This window comes from Agelaius tricolor, unplaced genomic scaffold (genome assembly GCF_023055355.1).
Source record: "Agelaius tricolor isolate 1412-34295 unplaced genomic scaffold, bAgeTri1.0.p SCAF_25, whole genome shotgun sequence".
In the NCBI taxonomy this organism is placed as follows: Eukaryota; Metazoa; Chordata; class Aves; order Passeriformes; family Icteridae; genus Agelaius; species Agelaius tricolor.
This window is the reverse complement of record NW_027269285.1, coordinates 1,189,363-1,205,716: the sequence shown is the minus strand read 5'-3', so window position 1 is coordinate 1,205,716 and position 16,354 is coordinate 1,189,363. Positions and strand designations below refer to the sequence as shown.

General features: G+C 49.3%; 1 protein-coding gene across 2 annotated transcripts; it reads right to left on the bottom strand.

Moving 5' to 3' along the window:
* Nucleotides 1-464: 464 nt before the first annotated feature.
* HEATR6 (HEAT repeat containing 6) lies at nucleotides 465-16,152 on the bottom strand. Of its 2 annotated transcripts, none has more exons than XM_071447787.1 (20): nucleotides 15,882-16,152; nucleotides 15,025-15,132; nucleotides 14,515-14,655; nucleotides 13,298-13,413; nucleotides 12,773-12,887; nucleotides 12,461-12,562; nucleotides 11,927-12,064; nucleotides 10,795-11,072; nucleotides 10,020-10,197; nucleotides 9,554-9,760; nucleotides 8,826-8,925; nucleotides 8,303-8,655; nucleotides 7,348-7,470; nucleotides 6,763-6,849; nucleotides 5,884-6,018; nucleotides 4,664-4,831; nucleotides 3,521-3,645; nucleotides 2,475-2,571; nucleotides 1,893-2,097; nucleotides 465-1,456 (listed from the first exon to the last, which is right to left on the bottom strand). In XM_071447787.1, exons 1-20 carry the CDS (start codon nucleotides 16,140-16,142, stop codon nucleotides 906-908), a joined length of 3,588 nt encoding a protein of 1,195 aa, XP_071303888.1. In that variant the 5' UTR covers nucleotides 16,143-16,152; the 3' UTR covers nucleotides 465-905. The 2 variants fall into 2 exon arrangements, with proteins under 2 accessions (XP_071303888.1, XP_071303889.1); XM_071447788.1 differs by having other exon boundaries at nucleotides 4,664-4,786.
* Between the last annotated feature and the right edge of the window lie 202 nt (nucleotides 16,153-16,354).

Below are 16,354 nucleotides of genomic sequence, written 5' to 3'. Positions count from 1 at the left end.
GTTCAAACATCCAGCCCAGGGTTAGGACAGCAGGCACTTAACTCTGAGAGCCCCAGAGCCCTGCTCATTCCTGGAGCTGCTGATTTGTCCCCAGCAACATCAGAGAGCCCAGCACTCCCCCAGCTATCAGCAGAGTAAGCACAGAGCAAACACAGAGTAAGTAACAGCAGCAGAAAGAAATGGAAGGGGACAGAACTCCAGAACCACAAACAAATCCATGTGCTGTTAGAACACCTCTGCACCTCCCACACAGGTGCCTGGAGAGCCAAAATTCCAGCCTTGGAGAACCTACTTTGAGTTTTCTGGCTTAGGCAGCACAGTACCATCCACCTGGAAAGAAGGAATTGTGATTTTTTTGGAAGACAGGATGAGTGGAGGCAGCAGGGAGGCTCAGGCCAGGTGTACAGCACTGGGAACACAGACAGCTAAAGGCAAAGGCTGTTTGCTCTAAGCTATTCTTCAAATATTGGCATATTTGGGTTTATTGCAGGAACACAAGAGTGACAACATTTGCAGTGCTCTGAAAAACAAAATTCTTCCAGCCCCCTGCTTTACAAACACGATTCTGGATCCTGCAGCAATAGGAAGAAAATGCTTTGAGATAAGCTGAGGAACAGGCAGCTTTATAAAACACACAGAGGAGGAAAAGGCGTTTGTTTTCCAAGTGGAGATGCTGTGACAGCAAAGTGCACAAACCAGCCCCAGGGAGGGCAGAGTTCCCCAAACACAACAATAAAAAATAGTAATAATATAAAAAAGAAGTCCTAGAGGCATTATTAATAAAGTCTGGAACAAAATACTTAATATCAGCAGCAGGAAACTTTTCCTCTGGATGTCCTGTGCAAGGGAACACAGCTCTGTGCTCCCTGTGGAAGATTTGGTCACTGGAATGGGTCTCATTTCCCTCAAGCTTCTGCCAGCTCCGTGGCACTGGTGTGGTGTGTCAGGACATCCTCCAGGAACAGGGACACTCTGAGCCTGGCCTTGCCCTGCAGCTCTGTCTCCATGGCACTGAGGTGCTCGATGGCTCCCTGCAATGCTCTCTCCCTGTCCCTCAGGTCCGTGGGCGCCCCTGCCTCGCCCTCCTGGCGCGGGGAGCTCAGGTACTGCAGCACGTAGGGCCGGATGGCCTGGCCGTGCTCCCGGAGGCTGCTCCCGAGCAGGGGCAGGTCCGAGCTCCTGGCCAGCTGCAGCAGGTGCAGCAGGGCCTGGCACAGCTGGCTCCTCAGGCTGGAGCTGTACTTGAACTCCAGGAAGTCCTCGGTGTCCTCGCTCCTCTGCAGGGCCACCACCAAGGCGCTCCAGATGTGGCAGAACTGCTCCGTGGAGCCGTAGCATTCCCTCCTGCTGGGGATGGACAGGGCCATGGCTGACTTGATCCGCACTTTGAAGTTCTTGCAGGACTTGACTACAGAGGAAAGGGCACTGAAAGCTTCTGTGGCCCAAGGAGCTTCTCCTGAAAAAAAAACCAAAAAAAACCACCCTTTTTTAATCAGCCAAAATATGCAAAACTATAAATGTCTCCTGAATATTTAATGGGCTGACATTTATTGAATTTATTGTGGTTTAAATGAGAGAATCAAGGGTTATGAAATGAAATATTAGTTAAAACAGTTAATCTCCTGAAGTTTTACAAGAGGACATTTGGCATTTATTCACACCTATAATCCCACTGTTTCCTGACATGACAGATCCAGCTGAACACAGCAGTTACCCCTGCACTGGCACTGCAGGAGCTGAGTCTGCTCCACTGGGCAGAGCCCTGGGAGAGCTGTGACACCCAGACTCAGCTCTGCTGCCTTCCCCCTCCCTCTCCACCCCAGTGGCAGCAGAGATGAGGATGTGCTCAGCCCCCACGTGCAGAGCAGCCCGGGCAGGGGACAGGCTCTCACCCAGAGGCAGGGCAGGGTTCTTGAAGACGTTGCCCAGCGCGTAGCAGGCGTTCCAGCGCACCTTCATGGTGGCCTCGCTGCCCACCGTGGCAATCAGGGCCTGCAGGGACTCCTCGATGGCCTCCCTGAACCTGGGGTTGGCCACGTGGCAGGGCTGCAGGAAATGCAGCACGTTCCCAAGGGCACGGACAGCGTTGCTCTTCACCTGGAACACACAAAAACCTCCCGGGTTTTTGCAGGGTTGGATTTGAAGCCTGCTGTGAAATCATCTCAGAGCCAGCAAGGAGCACAGCTGGAATCACACTGGATCTTCCTAAATGCCACCAGAAAGAGCATTCTCTGCAAAGGGCCACAAGCCAAACCAAAACCCCCCTGCACTGTGGAGAAGCCCAGTCAAATTCCCTGTAATCCAAACAACACAGGAGCCCTCTGAACACCCCCTGAGGGCAGGGTCTGAGCTGCAGCTCCCCTCACACAATGGGGCAAAGAGACCTGAAGTAACTGGTGCCTTTTTCCTTTTCTGTTTTTAATGCAGGGGTTAATGAACTCCACCAAGCCCACTCTCCTTCCCCCCAGCCTCACCTTGTCTCTGTCCTTGGATGCTTCTGTGGCAGAGCGCAGCAATTTCAGCAGCAGGAGATCAGAGAGCTCCTCCTGGAAGCTTTGTCCCATGGTTTCCCTGGCAGGAGAACCACCCTGTGAACACCCAGCTGGGCTGCTCCATCCCCACATCACAGATGTGATACCACCCTTTATAAAGGCCCATGAACAACCTTCACTCTTTAGAGGGCTAATATGTAAGGCAGACCTTTCTGCATGTGACCACTATGTTTATTAATTTAAAACCAAACTATCAATGCAAGAAAGCTGGTTAGCAATGGTTAAATCTGTAATAAAAAACAGAGGGCAAGGAATGGCTCAGGGGCAATTCTGCAGCAGGAATATATGATAACTATTTTCCTGTTAAAAATGTAACAGTAGGTTGGGCTTCCCTCAGTCTCTGGCTTGAGGAAGGGTTAAATATTTATTAATTTTACTTGTGTTATGTTGAAAGTAAAGGAACCATGTAATTACGCCAAGCAACACACAAGAAATGGAAAACTGAAAAGTGAAAAGTTTTAAAAAGCCTGTCCTTAGAGTGACAGGACAAGGGGGAATGGCTTAAAACTGAGTAGGTTTAGATTAGATATTAGAAAAAATCTGATCCCTGTGAGGGTGCCCAGAGAAGCTGTGGCTGCCCCATCCCTGGAAATGTCCAGGGCCAGGCTGGACAGAGCTTGGAGCAAGCTGGGAGAGTGGAAGCTGTTCCCAGATGGATACAGGATGCTCAAGCAGTGTCCCACACTGGCAGACACACAGGCAGAGGGTGGTTAAAAAGGAGGATCCCAAGCCAAAATTCAGCTTTTTTTGATGTTAAGGATCACAGAATCATCTTGGTCAGAACAGCCCTTCCAGAGCATGGAGTCCAAGCTGTGCCTGATGCCCACCTTGTCCCCAGCCCAGAGCCCTGAGTGTTCCTTGGAGACCTGCAGGGACAGGCACTCCAAGCCCCCCTGGGCAGCCCCCCCAGTGCCTGAGCACCCTTTCCACAGAGCATTTGCACACACAGGGCAGGGGGTGGCACATACATGTTGATGATCAGGGTGTCTGTCAGGTTGCCCAGGGACCAGGCTGCCTTGGCACGGACGTTGGGAGATTTGTCATGGAGGGAGGTCAGAATGGCATTTGCTGTGTCTGCCACAAACATCACATCCTGCCAAAGCAAAAAGTCACACAGCTCTCAAAACACAGGTGATTTTCTTAGTGACACACTCTGCCTTTTCCAGGGAAAAGGAGAGAGAGACCAGCTCTGCTCATTTACTTTTCCAGGTGACAACTTCTAATGAGCTCCCGGTGCTGTCCGCAGCTTTGCCTGACCTTTAATTAACAGTCCAAGCCTGAATGCTGACCAAGTCCACCACTCTTGGGTAGCTGGTGCTGAAAAGCTTCTATGGATTATTTAATTCCATTGGTGATTTAGTTACTTTGGATTTTAACATAATTACACGGACTGCCAACCTTATACCCATCAAATCCCACTCTTAAAGTAATTGCTTCTCCAGACTCCCTGTTGAGTTGCCTGTCTAATCTTCTCTTCTATGGCACATTACATGTGCCTATGGTAAAGGATTTTCTTTCAAAATATTTTGGAATTAAACTCCAAAGTCAGCTACTGCATATATTTTTATTAAAATCATTCACTTAAAGGTTACATTGTAAAAACTAATCTTCCAGCTCAGCCAAGCTAAGATGATATTTTGTAGAAAAAATTCCTTTTTTTTCCCTCCAAATAAGCTTTATTTCTTAGTTTTAAGCAAAACTGAAGGCTTTCCATTAAAATCTTGTTAGAATCATAGAATCCCGGAAGTTGGAAAAGACCTCAAGGATCGAGTCCAACACCAAACTCCCCAGAGCACTGCAGAGCTGTTCCCTTCATCCCAGCTCCCCCTCACCTCTTGCAGCTCCTCTGTGCCAACCCACCCACCCAGCTCCCATCCCTGAGAGCCTGGGAGGATCCTGACCTCTCTCCTTTCCCCCTCTCTTCTGCTCCACCTCCCTTTAAGCTGCACTGATTCTGCTCTCAAAGGCAAGAGCAGGCCTGGAGCCAGTAAGGAAAACTATAAATACACTAGAGGCCAAAAGTAAAGCACATTAACTGCAAACAAATCCATGTCCCACATCTTATGGTTCATCAGAGAATGGCTCAGAAGAAGGGATGGGCTGGCTCTGACCTGCCTGAGGCATGGGAAGAGGATGTAGACTCCCAGGGCACGGGCAGCAGCAGCTTTCACCAGGGGGTTCTCACTGTGGTTCAGGCCAAGCAGCAAAGTGACACACAGGATCTGCTGGTCACCCTGCAAGAGGAACAGCAAAGTGACACACAGGATCTGCTGGTCACCCTGCAAGAGGAACAGCAAGGTAAAGGTGACACACAGGATCTCTGTCACCCTGCAAGAGAAGCAGCAGTGGCAGAGGGGGACTGAGGAGAGCTCTGTCCCACAGGGACACACAAATTCTCTCCAATTCCCTGTGTCTGAAGGAGCTTCCACTCAGAGCATGCTCTGGATAAAGTGAATTGAGGAGTGATTCCAGGAATCAGGAATGCTTCCAGCACACAGATCTCTGCTGTTGGCTAAGAGCAAGAAGGAAATCAGAGTACTGCTGTCACCCACAGCTGAAGGAATGGCCCATCAGGGCTGACTCAGAGGATGGGCTGCTCCTGCCTCCCCTCCCTCTGTGCCCCTTGTTAACCAGGACAGGTTGTCAGCTCACCAGCCCATGACAGAAGGTCAGAGTGGGCACTGACTTGACCCCACTTGGCCACGGGGACAGGAGAGGGAATGGGATCAAAGTGCAGGGGATGAAGTACACGCTGTACTTGGAGAATTCCAGAGATACTGCTGGAGCAGCAATTCCTGGGCAAATGAGATCCGGCAGAGCACTCCCCAGCAAGGACACAGTGACACAGAAACAGCTGCACAATGCAGGGGGGATCCACTGCCAAGGCTTTCATGTTTCAAAGCATATTTCATGTTGCAAAGGGAAAAAACACACATGCAAATGGCTGCACAACATCAGGCCCTGGCTATTGGCTCAGCCAGCTCTTCAAAGGATTAATCAGCAGAATAACAATCCCTCAGCCCTCCCTCATGCCATGAAATCCTTGTCCTCCATCTCCTGTGCATCACTGCCAAGGTTGGGTATTCATGGCCAGGCCAAACAGCTGCTGTGACCCACAGTTTAATTGTTCTGACAGGCTAATTACTCCCAACACTGCCCTTTCCAGCCTTCAACAGTCACAATGTTCAGAAAGAAAAAAAAAAAAAAAAAAAGGGAAGGTTTCTTTACTTTCTCCTGGCAAGTTTTAAAAGGCTTTACACTACTGTAACCTGATGGGCAAGGACAAAGCCTGGAAGGTAAAAGCACCACATGTAAAGGTGTGTTCTCCTACCTGCAGGAGGCTGAAAGCCTCTGGTAAGATAGAGGACAGGGCATCACAGGCACTTGTCTGGAGAGTGGCATGGGGGGAGTTCTGCAGGGTGCCAGGCAAGGGCCCATTTAACATCATTGTCCAGAAGGTCACAACCTGCAGGAGAAGCAGCCAGGTTTATCTTCTAAACTCAGCAATTAAGCCTAACTTCTTGTCTTAAAGATGATCATCATATGCTGAAATTTGAACTGCTTTAAATAGAGTTGCAATCCCACTCCTGAATCCACACAGCTGAGTGTTTTCATTTGCCTGACAATTTACATTCATAGCAAGTAACAGGAACCTGATGCTACTGAACACATTTCCTGTCTTGTAGGCTCAAAACTTAGCATGAGCCAAAGAAATTTTTAAGCTTGTCTTCTGCTCACAGAAGGAAGACTTAAACAGGCCCATATTACTCAGCTTCTGCAAACTCAGCCAACAAACAGCTAATGAATTTCTCTAAATTCACTTATATTGTGGTTCTGGCCACTCTCTCTGTACTTGTGACCAGGCTGGCACTTTAACAATGCAAATTCACGAAAATTCTGAAAGTTTTATGCAGCAGTAATGACACACACAAAATCAGCGCTGTTCTTCCAGCTCTGAGCTACAGCAGGCTGCAAGAGTTGGGAAGAGGAGAGGCAAAGACACAGTAAAAGAAATAAACCCCAGGACATCTGTCCACAGGCAAGAACAAGTGCCAAGTGATGCTGGAAGTCTCCAAACACTCTCCATACTGGCACATGCACGGAGCTGCAGCCTGAGTCCCTTCCTGCCTCCCTGCAATTGTCTGTGTGTGTGCCAGGGACTGTGCAGAGGGCAGGGAAGGAGCTCAGGGAGGGGCAATCTCACACTTACCACACTGACAGGCACCCTCTGCTCGGGGGCAGTGGGGGACTCAGGTTTGTGCTGCTGCAGGACACCCGTGCCCAGCTCCTCCAGAAGCTACAGAGAACAAAAAGGAAGGGGGGGTTTTCATCAGGGGTGACTCATGGAGCTACAGAACCTGCATCTACTCACCCAGGGAACAAAAAGCAAAGATTCAGTACTGGTTTGGGCTGTTCTGTCCCTGCTAGTACTGGAATTAGAGGAAAAGCCTTTCCTACATAAAGTCTCCAGCAAGCACAGCATAGCAAACCACTGCACAAAGAGGAAATCTTTGGGTCACAGAGTCCAGTCCCTGCCCCAGCTGATGCTCAGCCAGGGAAGCACCAGTGCTGTGGTCCTTGCACTTCCCAAGCTTCCTGGTGACTCAGCAGAGCCACAAAATTCTGCTGAGACTTCAAGACTGGAAGCTGAAGGTGCATTTCTATACTGTACTGCATTTCTATATCACACTCACAGATGCTCTGAATATTCAGCACCACTCATCTGCATTTGCAAAGCACCCAGACAGATAAAACTGACTTGGTAACACAATGTTGACATGTCTCCTGCTCTTACTTTGGCTCCATGAAGCTGAATGGATGGATCCATTTCTTCCATGCATCTGCAAGCCACTTCTCCAAGTCCCAGGAAATAGCTCTGAGTCATAGGGAAATAACCTTTCACGAGAAGAGCCAACACCTAAACACAGACAAAAGAAATCCCATTCAGCATTTCTTCCTTCTGTTTACCCAAAATACCCCAACTACACACTGAAATGATGTTAATGGGCTAATCAACCCTGGCACCATATACTGAGCTCTGATGTAACAGATACACCTTGCAGCACAACTTCTGGAATACTAGAGCTGATTAAAAGCCACCCTGTTCCATTTTATTGTTCAAAGAAGAGCCACAGAAGCACGATCAGGTAGCAAGGCCATGAATTATTTAGTGTAAGCGAGGGCTCCTGTAGCCAAAAAAACTGAGAGCAAGACATTCTGTACCTCCTGTAACACTGCTGCTGCCTTCTGTGAAGCTGGATTTAACAAATATTTACTGTTCCAGAAAAAGAGTGAGACTTCTTGGGATGCACGTTCCAAAGTCTTACCCTTTGCTGTGGCTACATGAATAAAAACAAAGCCAAGCCTCAGCATCCACAGGTACTCCCTGAGTCACTCCATAGCTCCTTGCAGACTGTTCTCTGCAGGGCTCTTCCCCACTGTTTTCCACCAAAACTTTAATTTGGATTCTGTATGGAGGAGTTTGCATGGGGAATACTCACAGTCTGCCAGCACACACCCCCAGATAATATTGAAAAAAATACAAAAGATAAAAAATCCCAAGCAGATGAAGCTGCTGCAGCAGGTCTGCAGTGGGACAGTCCCGCTGTGGCTGAATCGTGTCTCCCTGAGCCACAGCAGCTCAGCCCCACTGCAGCAGCACTCAGTGAGAAATCCCCTGAGAGAGCAGGGAGCAAAGGGACCCCACAGGTGAGGGAGGCACTGGATGGAGGCAGGAGCAGCCCTCGCACCTGCAGGGCCTCCAGGCGCAGGGGACACGGCTCATAGAGGCTGCCCAGGGAGGGGAAGGCAGCGTCACTGTCAGAGCAGGAATCCTCCCGGGGCAGGATGACCAGGGACACGCACAGGCACAGCAGCCAGCAGGGCTCAGCGGGGGCAGAGCCTGCAGGGCTGCCCTGGGGGCTCTGCCCTGCCCAGGGCACTGCCTTCCTCCACTGCTCACGCCCAGGGGTTGCACTGCCGCTGCTGCTCAGCCCCGAGGAGCAGCCGGGCTGCTGCAGGAGCAGCTGCACCTCTGGCAAAGGTGCCTGCACTGAAACGATTGCCCCCAGCAGGGTGAGGCTGGAAACTCGAACGTTGACGTCTGCAAGAGACAATGGGGGGAGAAGAAAAAGCAAAAAAGCTCCATTAGAACCTCACTGATGGCCCAGCATCCTCCCTCAGATAGATTATAACATATAACCATCCACTGCCTCTGAATTTTGAATTATGGAGCACAGAGGAGGGGAGGAATACAGCAGAGAGACTGCAAACCTTTGTGAGAGATGTAGGGCTTGATCTGGTTCCACACCCGGGTGAGCAGCCCAGGTTTCAATCTGCTGTAGGGTGCATTGGACACCAAGTTTGCAAGGCACTGAAACAGAGAAAGGTGCTGGTTACAATGTCAGCCTGGCCTCCAACAGGTCTGTTTTTACATTTGTAATTTAGGTCACTCACACAACTCATTATCTGAGGGCACTGAAAAAAGCCACCCCAATTATCTGCTGTGTGAACACTGGATACAAACTTGGTTCCTAAGAACAAGGATTTAACTACTGTGAGGTGGCACAAAGACCAAGGAATTTTGATAGCCCATGGAAGGATTTGTCAATTTGGATTCCAGTTTTAAAGGGAATGTGAGTCTTCAGAATCATTTTACAGGTTCATTCAGCTCCAAAAAGACTAAAAAAATGCAGAAAAAAGAGACCTGTGCTGAAAAGAAACCCCCAGACTCTGGATGGAACTCTGAGGAACCTGGTCTAATGGAGGTTGTCCCTGTTCACAACAGGGGATTGAAACAAGGTGATCTTTAAGGTCCCTTCCAACCCAAGGTGACTGGGTTCTGTGATTCCATGATTTTGTAGGATGACTCAGTGAACTCTTCTGAGAGGACAAAGATCTGTCTGTCACCACCACCACCTCACAGCAATTCTGTGCAATCTTTCTTCAGGACATAACCTAGAGACCAGTGGGAGCATGTGGCACATCCACAATGCAGGTACCTTGATTATTTGTGTCAGTGTCTGAGAGGAGGACTCTGCCACCAGGGCCAGCAGCAGGCAGCGGTGCAGCTCCCGGATGCTGGAGGCAATGGTGACAGAGAAGGGAGTAAAAGCTCTCTTGTGGTCATTGGCATCTTCAGCCACAGAGAGGAACTGCTTAGAACCTTCCAGGAAGGCTGAGAGGACTTGAAGGGCACAGGCACGTGTCTGAAATGATAAAACAATTGTGATACCTTTTAACACCTCCTTTGAGCAGGTGAAGAATTTTAAAATACATTAAATCCTCTGTAGAAAGAGAAAATTCAACTCCAGCTATGGTTTTTTCATAACTTTAGGCAATACAGAACCAATCCTTTGTTTCCTTAGCCAATGCTTTCTTACTGAATACTTACTGAAGGCCAGAGAAGACAACTCCTAAGATTAATGGGGGAAAACAGAACAATTTTTGTACTCAGAAGTGCCTCACCTTTGGAGAAGGGTCCTTCAGAGCAATAGTCATCAGAGACACAGACTGGGGGCTGCCAATACCAGGGGCATCAGGAACAAATGCTGACCAGTAGCCATACAGAACTCTCTTTTCTATTGACTTTATAGTGGAGAGGAAACAGGCCAGAGCCCCTTGGCGAACATTGGCTTGGTAAGACCTTAAACACAAACCAAAAGATTAATGAGAACAGCAGGGACAAGGGATGGGCTCCACCTCTTTCATGTGTATTAGTGGCTGGCTGTGAGAGGAAATCTTTTAGACCAAGAACAGGAAGAGGAAGAACAAATTTACTTCCCCACCAACACAAATTATTGATTCCAATTTTCTCGTACCATCTCATAAATCAAAAGGGAAAGTGATTCCCTCAGCAGTTTTGACTAAGAACAAAGGATGGTGTGCAAGGGTTCTGTGGATCCCATGTGTGTTTATGAGCACAGCATCACCTCCCTTTGCTCTGTATGAACCCATGGCACTGCTCTGTGTGTTTATGTGCACACCATCACCTCCCTTTGCTCTGTATGAACCCATGGCACTGCTCTGTGTGTGTATGAGCACAGCATCACCTCCCTTTGCTCAGTATCAACCCATGGCACTGCTCTGTGGATCCCATGTGTGTTTATGTGCACAGCATCACCTCCCTTTGCTCTGTATGAACCCATGGCACTGCTCTGTGTGTTTCTGAGCACAGCATCACCTCCCTTTGCTCTGTATGGACCCATGGCACTGCTCTGTGTGTTTAGGAGCACAGCATCACCTCACTTTGCTCTGTATTCCACCCTCAGTGTCAGAGTACTCTGACTCGCTGCTGCTGAGGCGTTTGCAGGGCTGGCAGCTCGGGGGCTCCTTCCCAGCACACACATCTGACACACGAGGCCGAGCCTGGGGGCAAGGGCTGCTCTGCACATCCCCCAGCTGCAATTTCACCATGTCTGCTCCCAGCACCGACTCTTCTCCTGCATCCCCTGAATCTTCTCTTCCTTCTTCTCCAAACTCTCCCCTCTTTTGTTTCCCTTTGCACTTTTTTCTTCGGCTCTAAGACAAAAAATTGATTTTTTTAGTCAATGTTTAATGGATACATAAATGCAGTTACATGTCTCTGCAATACTCTACACACAGTCACTCTTCAGCATCTGAGTTTTTGTATCCTTCAATAGGCACAAAATTTCAGTAATACCTAAGTAAACAGTTTACAACTGAATAGCCTCAAAAACTAATCTTTGGCTTCTTCATCCCTAAAGCAAAATATATCCAAGGAAACCTTTAGCTAAAAATCATATTTCACACAAAAATGATTAAAGAACAACACTAAATACTTCTGTAGTTCTTTTAGATTTACAGTAGGTAACACTAAGTAACTTTCCTTTTCAGCACCTAAATAAAAACAAGTCAACATGACTAGATAACCTTATTTTCTCTAATGTCTTTCAGATAATCAGTAATCCAAAGTATTCACACGTTAAAAAATAACCTGTAGAAGGATTGAGCAGAAGAGATGAGGCAAGAAATCAGTCTTAAATGAACTTGACTTCCTTAAGAAAGAGTCAAACGATTGTGCAAGTGTTAGGAGAGAAAACGTGACTTATAAAATCAAAAGCTTTGGTGAGTTTGCACGCATCAATCCCTTGCCTGCAGGCCAGGAATTCTCGGCTCTGGATGAATAATTGTTGCACAGAGCTTAACTGAGGAAAGCCAAGCCCTGCAGAGCCATTTGTTCCTGTCACCTGAGTTCCCAAAGCAATTTTACTCAGTGCAGAATCTGTAATCATCACCTTGGAAGAAAAGAATTAAATGTGCCATATGCTCAGGACATGAAGAGCCACCAATACCATGAGAGGTAAGACACAACACAAGAAACAGGCTGGAGAACCAGGAGCAGCCCAGCTTACCCCTGTCTGCTTAGAGGTGGCTGGTTCTGACTGCTCCTGCTTGACAGGTGACCTTTTATCATACTGAGGTAAGGGAGCAGGGTACAGGGCTGTGGGCACCTCAATGCTCAGTCCTGGCAGCCCATGGAACATGCATTTCTGCAACAGGAACACAAGGGTTAGAGTTCTGTCCCTTTCTCATGCACAGATTTACTGAATTCACCAATTTCAGCTGTGCTCCTTCCCCCAGGTCCCGCCTCTCCCATGTATAACATCTCCATGCAACATCTGAAATCCATCTACATGTAGAAGGATTTCGAGTAGGTCCAAAAAACCCCAAAGCCTCCCATCTTCCTCTCACATTCTGCAGTGGGAAGTGCAGTGAAGATGCTGTGAAAGAAACTCAATATATTTTTCTTTAACACCTCACACTCCATTTCCCCCCATGCCCAGGCTTCTCTGCTCCCTCTTGTTCACCTTCTACTGTTTCCCACTTAACAGCACCTGGAACCTCCCAGGGGCTGCCTCTTCCTCCAGGGGGATTTAAGGATTTACCTTTAACACTGCCAGAAGAGCTCCAATTTGGTCAATTTGCATCAGTTTCATCTTCCCACCGTTGAGAAGTGACTGGACACCTTTCAGTGCACTTTGCAGTAACTGAAAATAAAGAATTACTTACTTTTCCTTCCCAAAATGCTGCAAGTTCACATCTTTCAAGTAACTTTCTAGGCAGTTACAGTTTTGCTCAATTGGGACAGTAATATGACAAATTATAGACTATTAAAGCAAAATCTTAATTGACAACATTCCAAATTCCATGCACAACCTCCTAATTAGAGTATTTTAGACAATTAGACTCACACTTACCATGCAAAAAGTGATGTCATCCACATCAGTGGTTTTTGAAGACTGCAGAACACTTAGGAAAGTTTGAAAACAGACACTTCTGTAGGACTCATCCAGGTATGGCTGCCCAGGGACACTAAAATTAGAGCAGGAGGAGACATGAGGTTGGTTTCTAGTCTGTCCACAGGTTCATAAAGTTACACAAAGTGCCACCCAAGCCCTCTGTTAGCCTGCAGAGGATGGCTGGATGGGAAGGAAGGGATGGATGGATGGATGGATGGATGGATGGATGGATGGATGGATGGATGGATGGATGATGGAAAGGGGCCAGCTCTACCACACAGAGCACAAAAAGAAACCTTCTGCACGATAAACCAGGCAGCACAAAGCTTTTCTTCCCCAAACTAACCCCTGTAACATCATTTCTGCAAGACTGAGAGTTAGGGGTTGATGCACAGCTAAAGCTCTGCATTTCACATTCATGCACCTACACCCTGTGCTGGCAGATGTGCACTTTGTAGCCCCCCAGAAAGGGGCTGTACCCACCTGAGACACAGGTTGGCCATGCTGCGCACAGCTGCCCTCCTGAGCTCCACGTCAGGCTGGGCAGGGTCACTGAACTGCAGCAGGAGCCCAGCCGTGCCCAGCAGATCCGGGAGGAACTGAAAACAAAGTGAACAAACAAACTGAAAACCCACCAAGAGCCGTTAGGGGTCAGTGCTCCTCCCTCAGCCTCCTGGGTCTGCTGTTTGGGGGCTGAACATCATGGGAGGTGGCTGGAGCCTGGCTGGACACCAGGTGCCCACCAAAACTGCCCCTCAGATGGGCAGGGGAGAGAAAATATAAGGAAAGGCTCATGAGTTGGACAAGGAGAGGTCACCCACTGACAACCATCATGGGCAGAGCAGACCTGACTTAGTGAAATTAATTTAATGCATTACCAATCAAAAATCAAAGCACGATAATGAGAACTAAAACAAACCCTAAAAATTCTCAGCTGCAATTTCAGATTCCAGAGACAGATTTATGTTTATAAAAAACAGCATGAAAACCTTAATCCCTTAAGTGCTCTTATTTTGTATTAAGAAAGGACAGAGTTGAGCACAGTTCAGCTGAGTCCCAGTTTATGCTCTCTTCCCAGACATGGAGCTGAGCTAGGAACAACTGCTGCACCAAGCTGCTGCCACTCCATGGGCTCCAAGCCCACACAAGCTGGCAGCTCCCAAGCTGTGAGCATCACCACCCCATGCTCAGCCCAACAGCAGACACTGCTTTGCAGGCTGCCACGAGCTGCTGACAGCAGGAGGATTCAGCTTTTCAAACGCTGTCAGCTGCAGCAACAAGGAGCTCACACAGGACTGATACCTGAGAGCCTCTGAGCAAAAGCCCTGATCTGGTTACAGGATGGATTTCTGGAGCCTGCCTAGGGAGTTATGTGCAATTTTAAGCTCCCTGTGGTCTTCCTGCCTGAGGCACAGGGTGGTTGGTCTGCAGGCTAAACCTGTGCCCTTATTTAATGGTGATCCCAACAGCTGCAGCCTGCAGGTACAGAGTATTCCATATGGGAATAACAATTATTAATAAATACAACTGAAATTCAGCTTTCCTATAAATATCAGCCACTATTTAAATGGGATCTGATCTTAGCATGAAAGGTAACACAATTTGAGAACTTTTTTATTCTTTCTCTCGGAAAAAATAAAGTACAAACAGCAGAGGTGCAAATACTTTTGTTGTTACTTTCTCTCTGTTTGTAAACTCACCTTCTGACACTTAGGCCCATTATTGTAAACAAGAGCTGCTAATGCTTGCAGAATTTCAACATGTGTCCAGGAGCTGCACTGCCTCAGAGCAGAGATGCAGTAGGAGAGAAGGAAATTCAAGCTCTGCTCATCAACCATCACCTGTCATAACAGAAAAGGTCAAGATAAATATAATCTTGTACTACTGCAGTCAATAAACCCTGAGAAACTGGTCAGAGATTTGGGTGATGTGGCTGTTAAAATCATACTACAGCAGAGATCACACATGACCATGAATGGATAAATCTGTACAAGTGTCCTAAAACCAAGATTATTTCCCATGGTGAATCCCTTCTGACTGAGAGGTGGTTTTATGAGGAACCATGCTAAAACCAGATCAGTGCCTCAACTACCCAAAAATAAGTAATACAGTGAAAATCCAAGAAACTCTGCCTGAAGGTTGGCTCCACAGCCCTGGGAAAAGACAGAATTCCCCTGGCTTATTGAGGGACATGGCCAAACTCTTCCTACCTGATATCTGTTGAGTAAGTGATGGATAAGCTGACAGACTTTGCTGACAAGATGTTCCTGATCAAGGGGAACCAACTGACAGCCTTGGACAAGCACAGCACAAACATCCTGGAAGAGAAAGCCTCAGTTTATTATTTAGGGACTACAAAGACAGCAATAACGGCTCAAGAAAAATACCAAGTTAGATCAAGGAATAGAAGAGTACTGTCCAAAAATCAATTAATTCCAAAGTACAAAGTAAGCCTGCTTTGGAAATGAAATGAAGACAAACCAGTGTAATAATGAAGTACTGTATGTTGCCAATGGAGCAGCATCCATGTGGCTCATCTAGACTGCTCAGCTTTCAAGGGCTTGCTTTAAGGCTTAAAAAATTACTGTTTTTCCGACATCAGACTATAAAAATTGCCGAGTCCCACCCATTGGTGTCACCCACATCTCCACTCGGCAGCGCTTTGGCACAGGGCAGCAGAGCTCAGAAGCACCAGAGAGGGGCCCGGGGGAAGGTGGGCAGAGGGAACATCCCGCCCGCAGCGGGGGAACGGAACGCGGGCTGGAACCCTCGGGGCTCCCGAGGAGGGGACACGGGGATGGCACAGCGGGGCACAGTGGGACACAGGGATGGGCACAGGGATGGGCACAGCCGGGCACAGTGAGGCACAGGGATGGTCACAGCGGGACACAGGGATGGGCACAGCCGGGCACAGGGATGGGCACAGGGGGCACAGCCGCAGCACGCCGTCCCCACAGCAGCCCCGGCCCAGCCCAGCCACACGTGCGCTCCCACACGGGCACAGCCGCCTCCTCCTCCTTCTCCCCGCGCGGACACAGCGGCAGTGCCGGTGCCCATCCCGCGGTACCTGCGGGCCGGGCGCGGCCGCGGGCTCGGGCCCGCAGCTCTCCGAGATGAGCTGGTCGAAGAGCAGGTGCAGCTCCGTGCGGCGGCCGCCGCCGTCAGGCCGGGCCCGCAGCGCGCCCAGCCGCGCCAGGCAGCGCCGCAGCGACCCGGCCGGGCCCGGCTCCCCCGGCTCCGCCGGCTGCCCCGGCCCCGCCATGGCCTGTGACCCGGCCGGGCCCGGCCCCGCTGGCTGCCCCGGCTCTCCCGGCCCCGCCGCCGCCATGGCCCGCGCCCCGCCCCGCCGCTATGGCAACCGGAGCCCTTCCGGGGCGGCCGCGGCTACGGCGGCCCGGCGGGCCCGGCGGCTCTGAGGGCCGGGCAGGGCCCGCGGCAGGTGGCGGTGCCCGCCCGCCTGTGGGACAGCCCGGGGCTGCGGGAACAGCAGCAGTGTTCCGCCGCAGGGTCACCCAGCGTGGGACAGCCCCTCGAGAGCAA

What these genes read in the sequence shown, in the direction of transcription:
- HEATR6 (XM_071447787.1), bottom strand. Translation starts at nt 16,142, where the DNA reads ATGGCGGCGGCGGGGCCGGGAGAGCCGGGGCAGCCAGCGGGGCCGGGC. An exon ending in GCCCTACATCTCTCACAAAG is followed by an intron (nt 8,656 to 8,825) that starts GTTTGCAGTCTC and finishes TGTCTCTTGCAG; the next exon opens with ACGTCAACGTTCGAGTTTCC. An exon ending in TTCAGCTTCATGGAGCCAAA is followed by an intron (nt 6,850 to 7,347) that starts GTAAGAGCAGGA and finishes TGTTCTCTGTAG; the next exon opens with CTTCTGGAGGAGCTGGGCAC.